Here is a 16,594-nt window from a genome sequence, read left to right as displayed (position 1 = left end):
TGGACTGAACTGTTTAGATTTTGATGGTCAAAAGTCACTATGACCTCACAAACTCAAGAATTCACATACTATTATGACACAATTTCTCACATGTCTAGGATAAAATGATGAAGTGACAATATTTTATATCCAAAAACATTAATGATCAACTTGACTGTGAGATCTTAATGTTCTTCAAACACATATATCCACTGTCCATTTTTCAACGTCATCACTGATTAGCAGAACGGAAGATTGTGACCATATTTCTTAATCTTGGGTGTCCAGCTTGACACTGTGCTGATTGTATAGATGTTCTGTGCTGCCAGGTTGAAGATGTGTGTGTGAAGCATCCACTTTTTAAAATTTGTATCTCCTTTGTGTTCCATGAGAGTCAGCATGGGCCTTAAAAAGAAGAATTCTGATCCTTTTCTCAGATATTGCTCCACTGACTGATGATGTTGACACTTATGTGTTTGAGCTTAACACAGAGACATGTTGAAGAAATATTTTTTATTAAAAATAAGTCTTTCACAGTGCACGGTGAAAAGAGGCTGGCATAAACGTGACAAAAATATTGAGCACTGAGGAATAACAAGAACTAAGGAAGCTTTCCATGTCTTTGTTAATACTTTACATGGACTATCACGAACAGTTACATGACGGCAGTCAAAGGAAACATGAAAGTACTCAGCACTGAATGACATCTGTGCCTGTGCATGAGGGGTGAAGGTTAGAAAATAAATTGCATGTACGGACTTGAAAATTTACAGTACAAGTAGTCACTATGACGTACCAGCTGACAAACATACTTTTGAAGAAGTCATACGTCAATCCTTTTGAACTACCGTAAAATTCAGCTACGTTAACTCTATTTTTACAATAAATGTTTCACACAGTCTATGTTTCACTTCCTTAGTAATGAAAATATAACATTATATTCATCACAACCGCAGAAGTTAAACCAGTGTATTGGGGAACCAGACTGTTTGTTACAAAACTGTGACTGTGTCTTATGCTTATGTCAAACCATTGTAGTCAAGTTTTGCAAAAGGTGAAAAATACTTTGAAAGAACTAAGACAAACACCTGCCTAAGCAGCAATTATGGATTTAGTTTATTTTGTATAGTACCTCATCTCCTAGGTAGCTGGAAAATGTCTTACACATAAAAGTTTTTCAGTACATAGTGTGTTCAGTTCAAGTTCAGTGAAATGACTTAAACATAATGGCAGACAAAAAAGGAACAACTTCTTCAACAAATGTGCATATTTTTGTCCTCTTTCTAAGTTCATAGCAGGTCAGATGCGCGCACAAAGAATCCACCTCTAAGGCACAGGTTTTCTTGAATCACTTCGATCAAACCCAGTACTGGTTGTCTTTAAGAGTTGGAGTTGGAGACCTTGATCTTAGAGAGGTCTTGAATCCTGCAGTGACAGCAGCACCACCACAGGTTACACTATCTCTTCCAATACTGTTACCATCTCGAATATTCCCATCACCACCTGCTCCATCAGCTTCAAATGGCCCCCAGAAGGTCATCCCAGGGGCCAGACTCCTCCTTCTGGGACTTATGGGCATCCTGGGTGAGGTAGGGCAGCTTCTGGGGACCAGAGGGGTGACCACCACAGAGGGCATAGCCACGCTTCGCTCAGCCCGGCCCAAATAAGGACTGCCCTCAGTGGGTAAAGCCACTGCAGCAAGCTGCTGGAGGAGTCGCAGTCGGGCCTGTTTTTCCTTTCGGCGTCGGAACACCAGAATCAAAACTACAAGAATTATGATGAGAAGCAAACAGGCCAACAGGGGCAGGATGATAAGGAGAGGGTCAGAGGCAGGGCGAGGGAGGACCTCAACGTGAACCGGGTGGATGTCAGGAGGGATCACTGGACCATGTTTGTCGGAGGCAGAAGGAGTGTGGGGTTGTGGGGCATGACTGTGACTCCTTCCTGCTCCTTCTGCACCGCTTCCTGATCTTCCTCCATGACTCCCACTGCGTGTGTGGTTTCCCCAGCGGCTCTGAGGCCTCAGCTTGTGCTGTGTCCTGTTGTGATTCCTATGTGACAAAATGTGGGGGGGCAAACCCACCCCAACTCCACTGTGTGTCGTGGATCCCCCCCCACGAACACCTCCTCTTTCTCCTCCGGCAGTGGTTCTATTATGTGTTGGCAGACGGGTTGTTGTGTGTTCCCGACTCGCGCCCTCTACTTTATTTGAACCACTCAGTCCATGATGCATCTGATGGTGGGGAAAGATGGTGAAGTGAAGCTCACCCTTTGCTGGTTGGACATTTCCAGCCTTAAGCAGGAAAATGAAAGAATCATTGAGAGTTGTGGCGGGAGCGTGGCCTCGAGCTGTTGTGAGCGCTGATTTGTTGTTATGAGGTTGGTGGTCACCGTCACTTAGAGTCTCCTCAATGGCAACCCGGCCTTGCACCACATCTCTGAATGTAAACGACTTCAGGACCTCTGATGCTCGGTTAGGGTCATAAGTCATCTGCACACATGCACACACAGACATAAAGGAGGAGAGAGTGAAATGAAATGGGATGATTAGACTATCAGTGACACAAGACACTGAGGTTTCTGCAATTTCTCCACTTGATTATCTGCTTGAATGGAATGAATTTGGCATCAACTCATCACCAAACGCAATTACTTTAAATGACCTTGCCAGTATTTTAAGGGCAACTTAACAATGGTGGTTTAACTTTTCACCTTCCAGCAGTGATTTAGAAGTGTACACACTATAGAGTGTGATTACAGAGAATATCATGTCAGCTTTATTGTATTAGATTTTTTTCTTAATTTCACATTGTCATCATGTGATAATGCCATTGAAAAAAAAAGGGACTGCATCTAAATGCTGTGAAAAGATTCAAGATGACATTTAAGCCTCAGATATTGAGGTTTCACAATCAGTGGGTGTATTTTCATATTATGCTGAAGTGAATGTAAATTTACGGCTGCAAATGAAGGCGGAAAAACCTAAAACACGGCAGAAATGTAATGAGTACACAATCTGGAGTTGTGCTACCAGGCACCAGTATGGCATGTTCCTTTAAACTCAAACAAATGCTTACAATGAACAGCTTTACCTTGACTAGTTTTCCATGTTTTGGTGGGGAAAGAACCTCAAAGACCGGGTCGGCTCGGCTGATTCTTGCCAGCTCAGAGGCATCTATCATGGCTTTCCCCAGCTTCACAGCGATACCACTGGGAACTCTTACTGGCTCCCTCAGGTAGATCAGAGGCCGCACAGTTACCTTGACCGTCTGTGCTGTTACATTTCCATAGTCAACACCAGGGGACAAGGCTGACACTGACACTTGGAAGCTGTCCTCTGATTCACTGAGGTCAGTCATATGGTAAACAACACGGCCAAACTGCAAGTCTTCATGGCAGAAGGTTGTGACTTCCTGGTCATTAATAGCAATGCGTCCATGGCGAGGGTGTGTGGTGACCGCATATGTGATGTTGGCTGGGCTTTGACTGTTGGTTTGAGCTGCCAGCTGGTTGGTTGTCAGGACCACAGCAGTCCTGCCCTGCACCAATGACAGGCCAGTGTTGTTCACCATTGAGACAGATGGCTTTATCACCTCCAAACTGAACAGCTTGTAGAGTGGACGATGATGACCATCAGTTACATTGAAATAGAAAACACCTGTTGAGGGTTCACCCTGTCAGAGGAAACACAGGAAGGAGGTTTAAAAGAAACAGAGTAAAAATGGATTGAAAAACAAAAAACAAAATCAGTGACACGCTAAACATCAACAAACCCTTCTCTCAGTGATGTAAGTTTGAAGAAAACAAGAGATGATGATGAACTACATATCTGAACAAGTTGATTTCCACTCCACAAAGAGAAGAATTTAAATGAAAATATACATACACAAAAAAACCTACATTTTACTATACAAGTCATTTTCAAAGATATGTGACCTATTTATATAAGACAATGATAATTTGTATTTTGTGGCCTTAACTTGTCTGGACAGTGACACAAAGGAAGATAAAAATCTGAATTTAAACCCTCAAATCTGTAGGATTGTGGCATTTGTGTCTGGCAACCTCTAGTGGCAGTATAAAAAACACACTGTTGTAAACAACAATATATCCACATTTCCTACAAGCACAAACCTCTGCCATGGAAGCTGTTTTGGTCTTGTATAATTACACAAAAATGACACAGATGGAGGTCCCCAGCGTCACATATATTTGTTAAAAGGAACTAGAGCGGTTAGGTCTCCATCAGTGGACTGACTCTTCACCTGCTGTATAAAGTGCAGCCTGCCGTGGTTCACGTCATACTGAGTGAAGGAGGTCACTGGCTCTGGTCGTTCCCCCAGCGTCAGGTAGCCATTGTTGGGCTTACTGATCACAAGGTAGTGCAGCTCCTCTGGAGGGGTGTCATGATCCTCAACCTGGACATGTAGATCGACAGGGCTGGATTTTAAAAGATTCTATGTATGTTCATCCAACGTTAACATTGTTATTCAAATACTGCTGCTGTTAGCACCACTATCCCGGTTATTACTGAGATACTGTGATTTTTGCTACATTATACAATGGATGAATACTGTGGATGTTTTTGGCTTCCAGCTCACTTAAGACTGGCCCACCTGCAGACTGTCTGGTCCAAGTACGACTCTTTCTCCGACCACGACCTTCATACTTGGGGCTCTGCTCCTGATGAGCGGTGGCTGATCATTGACTGGTGTGACTGTGATGTTGAATTTCTCTGTCACCACCAAGCTGTCATGGCGATGAGAAGCCACATCTAATGATGAAAAGGAAGATGACGAAGCTGAGTAGAGAGGGGAAAAGGAGGAGGAAGAATCAGAGGAAAAAGAAGACAAAGAAGATGAGGAGGAAGACGAGGAGAGTTCCAGAGGAGCCACCCAGGCTCGGAAAGTGAAACTGTCGCTCGTTGTCTCAGAGTCATCGTGGATGTATGTGATGCCAAGCTTGTTTAGCGTGACCTGGGAGAAATCAGGTTGGTTCCTGAGAAAAGATGGAAATAAAAATATTATTTACTTAATATTCGTATGGTTGTCTTTGAAAAAAAAAATTATATCACCAAACAAGAGATGGATGTATGAGGTGGAAGTGTGTATTCAATTGGAACTTGTTACCCAATGTAGAACAAAATTGCAATGTATCCTCTTTTGATAATTAGAAAATCTGATGTATGCAGATTCCACTGCAGTGTCAGTGCTACTGTGTTGAAAAGATACATTTGTGCCTTGCATTTGGCTTGATTCTGACCTGGTGAGGTTGTGTCCTCCTATAAACAGAGCCCCGTGGCGTGGCAGGGAAATCACACGGTACAGGATGTGGTGATCTTTCCTGTGGGGCTCTGGAACTTGCTCAAGGAGATTGGAGGCATCAAGTTTTGAACTGTCAATCATCACCCTGCCGCCCTCAGCCACCACAGCACCTGAAAGGACAGATACAAACACCTCAACTGGTCCTCTTTAACCGATATTCTTCTTACGTTTTCTCCATCAGCTTTATCTTTTCAGATTTCATCCTGCTGTATCTGCAATTACTCAGAAAGTTGTGATGTACATTTTCAAGAGATCACATGTTTATTTAAATGCAGAACATTTAAAATATGTATTAACCCATTCATATTTGCCATCTTTTCGACGAACAATAAACTAAATTTCAAAACCAACAGCTTTGAAGAGTCATACAGGAAGAACAAGACCAACTGTAACCAAAACTTGAGGTAACTAGCATTTAAATAATCATACTGGCCATAACCAAGGCCACCAGAGCAATATCCTGGTTTGTAAATCTGAGAAAATTATGCAACAACAAATATGCAGTAGACTTTTGCACACACACAGTACCTGCGTTGTTCAGCAGTCTAGTCTTGTGTTGAGGATTGTCATGATGTTCGTTGGCCTGGTAGGAGATTAAGATGGTGAAGGTGTGTGGAGGAAGGAAAGCAGGAGGGGAGGACACAGTGAAAGAGAAAGAGTCTGCAGCTGACCATCCTACTGACTCAGGCTTCTTCTGATCATACAGAATAACCCCATCATTCACCTGAGAGACAGAGAAGAAGAAATAATTATGGGCAAAGGGAATCATTTTATTTGAATCAAGAAAAATTTTCCCTTTTCTGCAGGCTGACAACAACACACACAAAAACACACACATCCCTACCATGCTTTGTGTGAACGTGGAAATGTCCAGTGTAGAGTTGTCAGGCATTCGTCGGATGAGACGACCAAGTTTAGGAGGAGCAGTCACTGCAAACACCACAGAGTGGTTTCTTCTGATGTCGCTGACATTGTTGGTTATGGCCTGAAGCTGTTGCTCAGTGATTGGTGTCACAGAGCCTTTAAAGGTAAAAAAGACAACAAGACAGACAACAACAGAGAGGAATGGGCGCATTATCTTGCTTAAATATATTATTAGTGCACATCACAATGCTTCCAAGATGCAGAGTAAGAAAATTCAATGAATCAATATGCAAGTGAAGTATTTTTCGGTGACTTATTTCTTAAACTTTTTTTGAAAAAATACTGACTGGATACACATGCTTTTAAATTTGATCATTGAACAGGCTGGTTTCACAAAGTCCTCTCGTGAAATATGGATTTAGAAACCACATGTAGATACTGTACAACCTCTCCCATCAGTCACTTAAGCTGACGTTGTGCACATCCACAATGTCAAACATGTTTTTTTCATTTTAAAACCAAACCTGGGTAGACCTCCAGTGGATGATTTCTCTGCAGGGTGAGGACCAGGGAGTAGGCAGTTGTGCTGAAGATTTGGCGAGGGGCAAAGTTCACGCCGTCATTCACCTGGAAGTGAAAGCCACCTGACAAAGCACCTACGAAATGAACAAAATCAGCATCAAGAAAACAATTTATTCCTTTATTTTTATCACCTGTCTGAAAGTCTTCAAAAAGTAAAACATGCTCACCAGTTTGCACAAACACCAGTTGTCCTCTTTGTATGTGATTCTGGGTGAAGTTCAGGATGTGCCTGGAGGGGGCGCTCTTCAGGGCCAAGTGGCCGTTGCTTGGTGGTGTGACGACAAACTCCAGTCCCTCAGGCAGAGTGTCTGAATCCTCTGCGTTTAGTTCATTTACTGTGATTTCTGTCACTGAACCCACCCACACCTGAGGACATGAAAGGAAAGACAGAATAAAAGAACAGGAAGGCTATTAACTTTAACTATTAAAACAGCAGTTTGATATTTTGTAAAATTAACTTGTTCGACAATCCATACCACTTTCATACTTGTGCACTGAACATGAAGCTAGAGCTAGGAGGTGATTAGCTTTGCTTAGCATTAAGACTGCGAACAGGTACTAAAAACATCTATAAATTTTATCAATTAATATATTGTATTTCATTTGATTAATTCATACACAAGCAAAAATAAAGAAACAACAAGATGAGTTTCAATTTTACTTGGAGTCTTTATGTTCAGCGAAACTAATTGCCTGCTGGTTCTGCACAGTAACTTCATATTTAGCAAACATATATCTGACAAGTGCTGAACTCTGAAAAAAATATGGTTGATAAGAATCCCTTCAATTTCGTAATCTAGTAAATGTGACCGCAATGTGAACTAAACAGGACATTTTACACTTGAAAAATTAACTTCTTTTTACATCTCAAACTTCTCTTGGGCCATTCTGGGCTGTAGATGTATGTGTTTAGTTGTATTTGTTTTTATCAGTGAAAAACAGTATAGATGTACAGTATATACTGCATGCTGAGTGTTGGTGCATGCTTTCCTGTTTCCCTGAGACAAATGTTGGTCATTTGAGATCTCCCTAATCATGTATATTTCCTTTCTTCAATTTCAGCCTCTTTCTCATATAAGGCAATGCAATCAGACTGTTTTGTTGGGGCTGAAAATTGTCATCATATGATACTTCTTATGAATGTGTCCAATGGGTGTAAATTAGCACTCCCCACCTTGAGACCCTTGTTGGCTGTAACAACAGGGGTCTCATCATTGACAGGCGTGACAATGACATGAACAGTGCAGGGCAGACTGTGCTTCCTAATTTCCGTCTGATTGGCCACAATGGTAAAGCTGTCTCTCCGTGTCTCGCTGCCATCATGGATATAGGAGATGTACTCACGTTCCACCTGAAACAAATAGAGAAAATTCATACAGAGACTGACTAATAAAGCCCTGATTAAATATTATTTGGAATGAAACAGACAAAAATTAGTCTACCTGGGTATTGGATATGGGATCACACCTAAACAGCATAAATCAAGAGATTTTCCCTTTCGAAAAGTTTAAATTTCAAAAATTTGCTTCATGCATGTATGCACAGTCAAACCTCAGTGTGAGTGAATGCAGTGATGGGCATCCCCGGGATCCGGCTGTGCTCCAAGTGCCCGTGCCTCGGTGGAACAATGACCTGGTACAGAAAGTTCATCCCTGAGAAGTGATGATTGGCAACTTTGATGATGTCGGAGGTCAGTGGCAGGGATGAACCTTCATCAAGGGTCAAGTCAGACACCTACAGAATCAAGAAGAGTTACTGATAATAGATACTAATTGACTAGTTTGTTGGTGGGTCACAATAGAAGTTGGCTAACTGATCAGTTGATTAATCCTTTGTGTAGTCCTTTGATTTGGAAAATGAATTTCTCCCCCTTTTCATAAAATTCTTTTGTTTTTTGAGGTCTTGTCACATCTAGACAATCTGTACCTGTAGGGGGAGCAGGATAGGGATGATATCAATGTCCAGCCTGACAGGTCCGACGTTTGTGATCCCATTGGTTGCCTCCAACAGAACAGAGTCGTTGGTGCTTCCTGCAGCCTGCTGATGGTAGACGATCATTCCCTGGATGAGGTCCTCCTGAGTGAAGGAGTTTGTTGACTGCTCTGTGATGCCCTGCATGAGGGAATGGAGCAGACAAGACCATCAAGTGCTGTTTCCATCTGAACCTTTGAGGGACAGTCTCATACTCATATTTATACAGATACAGATATATATACAGACTCATATTTCAATCAATGTAGAGATTTACAGAAAATATGAATGAAAAAAGTCCCAATCAAGAGTACTTGCCAAGTCTTTTTTCTTTGTTTTTTGAGTTATGATATAGTGACTGAACATGAAAAGGGACACATACAGTAAGAAAACACAATATTTCCTTGAGCTCTATGGGCTTTCAATCACATTTTGGGTTGCAAACAACTCTGCCGCCATTAATGCTACTGTAAATGTGGTTTTAAATCTTTAGTATGTCTCTATAACATTAAATTTTCATGAACAACATGGAGAATTAAAGTTTGGAAAGAACACCTCCTAAGTTGCTATTGATAAACAATCAAAATCTTCCAGTTTTCCTTCACCAGGATTGTATCAGTGTGGTTTGTTCAGATTTGATACCAATAACTGCCCTACTGAGACAGCTTTAAACCTAACAAAAGCTGGGTTAGAATTTAGCTGTAAAGTTGGCTGTACTTGATAGCTGTGCCACTGTTCTCCATTGTTGTTTTGGTGCTTGTCGCTGGGAGGAATCCTCTGAAGAAAACCCAGGGTTGGAGGACTTAAGACAGTGAAAACTATGTCTGAGGGCTGGCTGTCCTCATGAACCACCTGTTCAAACAATGGTATACATCAGAAAATAATATAGAAATATGTCAAGTCTATTTGTACAGGCCTCATTATTAAACAATATAGTATATATAGAGTTGTAGTATGTACTCTGAAAGATGAGGAAGACAAATCCTGCTTGCAGAAATATATCAATTAAATATTAACCTTTATCACAGGAGTAATATGCTTCAGGTGAGTAGCCTGTATGGAACAAAATAAACTTTACACAAACGTCTGATACTGACAGATATAGTTTTATCTGTTACATATGGAAAATCTCATGAGAGTTTGTCTATATGACGTCCATCACTGGAATACATTGAAGTCATCATTTTCAGTCTTCAGGTATTTCAAAATCTGACCCAGAGGGACAAATCTGACTCAGTAATTGCTTTGAAGTCTTTTTAAAAATGAGTCTGTTATGTACATAAACTTCCACAATATCATCACAGTCCTATATGTTAAAGTAATTGTCTTACCTCCAAATGCTCTCTGCTTATGGAGATACTCTGTCCCTCTGCCACAACCACTGGATGGTTATTTATGACTGTTGGTGCCCGCTGATGACTTTCCAGGTAGATTTTTACTGGCACTCCGATGTCCAGATGTACCTCTCTTCTCCCTCTGTCCAGTCGCCTCTCTGTGCTCTTCTCCCTTGCTCTAGCTGTTACATTGAACCCATCTGACAGTTCATGGCTACCATCATGGTAATAGACCAAGCGCCCCACCACCAAATCTTGCTGGGTGAATATTGAAATAGCATCTGCTTTTGTTACAGACTTACGATCTTCATCCCTAAAGCAGAGCACACCATGTTTAGGTGGAAGAAAGACCTCATATGTCACTTCCTGTGGGTCTCGGATGTCAAGGTTGCTGAAGACGCTGAGATTAGAAGAGGTCAAAGTTGTGATACCACCTCGCTGGACCGCAAGGCCTGTGTTGTTCTCAGCCTGAAGGTAAGGATCCTGAGCCGTCACCTGCACCAGCCAGTTACACAACAGAGACTAATTAAAGAGTAATTTATTATTTACAGCAGCCATGGAGCTTTGTTTTCACACTAAAAATGCACTATGATATTTAATTTCCCATGATTTGTAGGAGCAGCTATAAATGACTAGTTAAAACCAGTTTTTATCGTTTAAACCTTTGGTGCTTTTTTCCTGATAAATATGTTTAAATAAATGAAAAAACATCTAGCATATAAAGTATGAAGACATTATAATCACCTCAAGCAGCGTTGAAACATAATGTTTTCCATCTGATACGAAAAGCACAAAGCGCCCAAAACTTACTCCTCTGTGGACAAACAGAACTTTTTTCTGAAAGGAGAGAAAAAAGAAGGAGATGATGACAAAAGAGTACAAAGCTTCCACTGGTAAAACACCTGTTACTCTTATTCTTATTACTCTGCTACAACATTTAGAGGTCAAATACCCGCAGGATTTTGCACATCTTGTGGCTATAAATCTATATGTATTACAACTGGCTATTTGCCCTGAATCTGTGTGGTCATTTGTAACAATTTGTTCATAAAACAGCAAATCCATACACCTTTGACTTTGTGATTTTAAATATTCTACCACCTGATTGACCAAGAATCTTCTCAGATAAATTGCACTAACCTGCTCAAGGTCCCTCTGCGTGAACTCATACAGCTTGTGACTGGTGTCACTAGCCAGCACCAGCTCTCCCATGGGAATCCCCCTCCTTGTGTACACCAACCAACTGTCCTCAAAGTCAGAGTCATCATCCCGGTAACAAAGATCATTTAATGTCACCAACCTCTGCCCATCACGGGCCACGTGGAAAATTTTATCGACAACCCTGAAAGGTCTCTGATCATTTACAAGCTGCACAGAGATGTTAAAGGTGTGTTCGGCAGTGTTTCTATCCTCCTTCTTAGTGGTATGTTTGTGTGGTTTGTAAACCATAATTTGAAAAGTGAAGGAATCCTGCTTAGTTTCGCTGTCATCGTGAACATACATGATCCTCTCCTCAATAATATCCTGATTTGTGAATGTCACAATGTTGTCATTAATGGAAGTTGAGTTGGAAAGGTTGATTCTCCTTATCTGCCCGTGCCTGGGGTTCACCGTGATCCTGTAGAGGACCTCCCGGTTACTTGCTGTGTGCGTGAACAGTATATCTTTGTTGATGACTTTACTTCCTCCTTCCAGGATTGAAAGGCCTTTATTTAAAACAGTGATGGTGGATGACTCAGCCTTAATGTTGATTCTGAAATCATAAGTAGTTGAGTTGGCATGTGCTGAAAACACCTGAAAGCTGAAAGTGTCTCTTGTGTCATCTTGCACCCTGTTGAGAAGCTCATACTTCAACAGACCATCTGTGATATTCTTTTGGCTGAAGGTTGAGTTCTTTTGTAGAACTTTGTTGTTGAGGAATAGCCTCCCTTTCTTTGGTACTGTTAGAATCCTGAAGTGCAGGTCACTCTCATTGAGTTTAACACCCTTAGAAATCACATGGAGGTCCTCAGGAGTGACAGCAGTAGTCTGAATACCGTTGAGCTCCATCTTGCTGCGTGTGACCTTGAAGTGGATCCAGCGTACCACAATGAGGATAACAGCCTCCTCAGTAGCCAGGGAACCAATACTGATTTTACATTTGAGGTGGTCAGTGATGTTGCTCTGAGTCTGAAGGCCATGGTAAGTGTTTACATATCTGATGCGTTCTTTTTCCAGAAGCTTCTGAGAGAAGGAGGTTGTAGGTTTCCATTCACCGCTTGAGTGCAACCGCTGGAGCTCACCATATTGTGGCAGGTCTGTAACGTTATAGTGTATTTCCACTGCCTGATCAGCGACATTAACTTGTACTGCAAGATTATTGGTTGTAATGATAGATGCTCCGCCTTGGTTTACCTCCAGTGCAGTGTTGTTCACCAGTTTATGTTCAAGTGGCACTGCCATAATTCTCAAAACCACTGTGTTGCTCAACTGTGAAAAGGAGAGAAAAGAAGGAAACACCAAAGGCGAGGACAGGAATTGATAAGAGACAAAGGAATGGGAAACAAGGGAGGAGAGGCAACAGCAGGAGATGAGGAGAGAATAATGAAAAGATAGATAAGTCTATACAGATTTAACATCATGGCAGCATATAAAATGCGTGTGTGCACCCCAAAAATCATCTATCATCTATAGCCATGCTAGTGGCATTATGAATTTTTATTCAAGCACAGTAGTGCTTTGAGCTAAATGCTGTGAGACCAGCATTGCCATTCCTAAAACAACTAGTTTTAACCTAACCTTATATCTCACGTTCTTTATATTACAGCTTATGGCTTTATTGCAAGCTAATACTTTACTTACCTTCATCCCATCACTGACCCTAAACGCCAGTCTAGAGGTGGTGACCCCAGTGTGGACAAAGCTGATCTTACCATCCTCCAGATCATTCAGGAAGAATGAGTTAATGGCCCTGGAAAAGATCCAATCCTGTCAACTTCTATGTTCTGTTCTTTTCTGTTTTATACTCTTTTTGTCAGATGTTGCACATAAGTCAAGATCAGCTATAGAACAGTACAGTGGCTACACTAATCAGTTAGCTGGCCATATTTGGCATCCATTTTGTTTTTGGTGAGGAATGCAGTGGCACTCTGCACACCTGGGGTCAAAAGCAAGAAAAGAAGATATTTTTTTCATATAAGATAAATCAGCATCATTTGTATGTGTAGATACAAGAATAAAATGATGAATAACACCTCGATAAGTATATGTTTTAGTATATAGTCTGCCATCTATGATTAAGACATACATATGTATGTGCATACATACTGCCAGTTACTTCTCCAATAGATTCCTATGATGTTTGTAAGAAGATTTGCAAGGCACTGCAAAGCCTCACAAGCCATAGCACAAACCTGCCAGGGTAATCCTGGTGCTCAAGGTGTCCGACTTCAGTGCTGAGATTTCCCAAGGAGCTGAACACCAGCTCTGCAGGACTACTGTCAGGGTCCAACACTCTCAACACATCTGTTGTCAGCTGGGGACATTGTAGTGATATTAATTAACACACACACACACACACACACACACATATATATATATATATATATATATATATATATATATATAAAATCTGAACATTCTGTTCTACCTACCTGTCGTCTGGACTTCTCTACCACAGTGAAAAGGTTTCCCTCTGGCAGGCTGAGCACCGGTGCATCATTAACAGGAATGATGTTGATCTCAAACCGGTGCAGGCGGTTGCCCTTCACAAACAGAGGCAGCTCCTTCTTGTTGCTCGAGAAGACTGAAAACATGAAAAAGTCCTGCTGGACCTCTGATCCACTGTGAACGTACATCACTCGACCCTGCCACAGGTCCAGCATACTGAAAGTTCGATCGACTTCTTCTGCTCCTAATGTAATAGTTTTGTCCTGCCCCCCTCCCAGAATCCCACCAGGGTCTGGACTGAGGTCTAGCCGCAGCTGACCATGGACAGGCTGCCCCTCAAGGCGGAACATCAACTGGGATGGATGAATGCCCAATTTCCGAAAATCCAAATTCACCTGCAAGGGAGTGGAAATAGGAAAAGGCTTATACCTTGATGCTGTCATTTTAGTGACATTACTTTATAAGAAACCTGTCAAATAACTAAAAGTCAAAACTAGAGGGACAGCAGAAGAAAACCAGTCCTACCCTCATGTGTTTGGGTTCCAGTGGTGCCCGGCCTCCCTCTGATACCTCTAACTTTCTCAGTAACAATATGTTAGGGTTCCTCTTATTGTTCAAAATTGGTTGTGTGGTCGTAACATCAAATTCGGGAAGATCTGCTGGACCAGTGGTGCTCACTGGTGCTTGCTCTGTCTTACAACCCACACTGATGTCCTTGGTGATGGCAGCATGAGGCAGGCCCATTCTTTGAGTGTTCACCCTAATTTCTCGGAGGCAGCCTTTAAAGGAGCTCCCTCCTCCTCCAGCAACTTGTCCCCCTGGCACAAGGGATATCAGCCCAACTCTCCTTGCCTCTAAGCGGGCTTCATCATCCAGTCCTCCGAGGAGGAGAGGCCCTTTGAGCTGGATGACCTGGAGGTCCAGACTCAGGTTGGCCCTCACCAACTCCTCGCCCACCTTCAGCTGAACACTATATGACAGAAGACGTAGCTGAATGGGGTACCAGGTGTGGTTACTGTGGACATATGTTAGAGAACGCAGCTCAGTCTTACTCCCCTCTCCATTTCCTACAGTTGCCACCAGGTGACCATCTTTGATCTCTAAAGCAATAAACCCTCCCTGTTTGCCAGACCTATACATGATCATGCCATCTTCCTCTCTTGCTGAGGGGTACAATTCACATTCAAACACACCCTCCTGTGGCACCTCCCATTCTGGGAGAGAAATAAAGGCTTTAGAGCTGAAAAAACTGATAGAATCTTCTTCTGTTGCAGAAAACTGTGGACTGCAACCCAAAGATACCTCATGGACACTCTTGTACCCAGAGTAAGGCCTTATGCTGGACAGTAGGTTATGTTCATTGAACACAACTTCATCTATGCATCCTCTAAATCCAGTAGAGATGTTGAGAAGGTAGGGATGGTTCAGTCCAGCTGTCCCACCAACAAAAAGCCCATCTTCAACACTGAGCTCCAGGTCTGGCCCTGGCATATGGAGGCTGGTGTGAGAGTTTCGGTCCATGGTCATAGTGACATTATGGTGGTTGTGGGTGAGCTCCATGGAGTGCCACGCCAGGTTGCTAAGATGGATGCCCTTTTCCGAGCGTAGTGAACGCTCACCTGAGCCAAGGTTGAGACGTACCTGAGGGATGTAGGGGGAGGTGAGAGGAGTGAGGCCAAGATAGATGAAAGGTGTAGATCAACAGACATGAAGTGAACATTTTAATAATATATGTTTCTATACCAAAACACAAACGTTAATTTGTAGTACAAATAGCAAGAAAAAGCAAAACATAAGTGCTGACATAACATGGTGATGAGATTTTGAGTGTGCACAAATGAAAACAGAAGAGAAGGAAGTTGTTAACTATAGATCAAAGGAGTATTCCAAAAATGCAACCAAACACTTTCATGAGCAGTTCCCTTACTGTACCTGGAGCTTTCATTAAACTATTGTGGTCTTCTCTCTTAACCTGGGTCATGAAGGAACTTGTTCTGAAATGTAGCCAGTGCCAGGGGGTTATTTCTTCTCTGAGCAATCTGACACCGAGCTAAGTGTGTTCAGTCTTCTCTGCCTCTCTCCAAGATAGCAAATGCAACTGTGTATGAGCTAAAATGGCCCTAGGGACAAATATTTCCTCTTCTTTTAAAGGTTTGAGGCACCTTTCTGAGAACCACTCGACAGGTTTTAGTTCAACCCATTTATATTCATATTAATGTAATAGTCCAAATAGTCCTTCTCTGGCCAAAAAGCAGACAACATTCTTTCCTTCGTTACATTTGATTCATCTCTAAAATGAAAAGTGAACACACTTCTTGTAAGGTGTTTTTGACAAGGGTGCCACTATTTTTTAAGTCTACCTGCAGGCGCCCAGAGATCAGCTCCAGCAGCAAGAAGTCTCTGTGTCCAGCTGCCAGAAACAGCAGCCCTGTCTGACTGGAGGTTCGAAACCGAACATGGAGCAATGTCTGAATGGACACTTCCACTGTCCGCAGGTGAATGTAGCCATCACCATAGAAAGACACTACAGCAATGAAAAAGGAGAGAAAGGAGAGAAGTTTTTACTGAGTCATGTCACTGTAGAGGGCTGATAGTTTTAGTGATCAGTACCAATGGAATTTTCAAACAAATAAGCAGCCATAAATAGGCAAGCTGGGGATATGTTCCATGTTGTCACATATTTTTTCAACAAATTAATTAAACAATAGTAGTTATTATTATTGCTTATATTCTCAGTTATATCTGTATCCAAAATTATCCACTAACACAATGAATATTTGGTGACCAAAGACATTCTCCCAGCACAGGATATTCCATTAACCTGTACTGACAGGCTTATCAATGTGGTGTCTACTCTGCACTTTGTACCTGCTATCTGAATTCAATTAATGA

At 41.9% G+C, this 16,594-nt stretch overlaps 1 protein-coding gene across 1 annotated transcript; it reads right to left on the bottom strand.

Moving 5' to 3' along the window:
* Positions 1-477: 477 nt before the first annotated feature.
* On the bottom strand, positions 478-16,248 carry LOC124052096 (chondroitin sulfate proteoglycan 4-like; the record flags this gene model as incomplete). The annotated part of the gene is made up of 21 exons (XM_046376006.1): positions 478-2,470; positions 3,072-3,653; positions 4,245-4,397; positions 4,596-4,977; positions 5,242-5,413; positions 5,832-6,027; positions 6,148-6,323; positions 6,692-6,823; positions 6,917-7,115; positions 7,924-8,100; positions 8,301-8,483; positions 8,676-8,861; positions 9,438-9,572; positions 10,052-10,549; positions 10,799-10,891; positions 11,195-12,523; positions 12,896-13,004; positions 13,447-13,568; positions 13,687-14,097; positions 14,228-15,343; positions 16,063-16,248. Coding segments are annotated over 21 exons (7,671 nt in total), but the record flags the coding sequence as incomplete, so codon positions are not given.
* Between the last annotated feature and the right edge of the window lie 346 nt (positions 16,249-16,594).

Source organism: Scatophagus argus, chromosome 20 (assembly GCF_020382885.2).
Source record: "Scatophagus argus isolate fScaArg1 chromosome 20, fScaArg1.pri, whole genome shotgun sequence".
Classification (NCBI taxonomy): Eukaryota; Metazoa; Chordata; class Actinopteri; family Scatophagidae; genus Scatophagus; species Scatophagus argus.
This window is presented reverse-complemented; position numbering and strand designations above follow the sequence as displayed.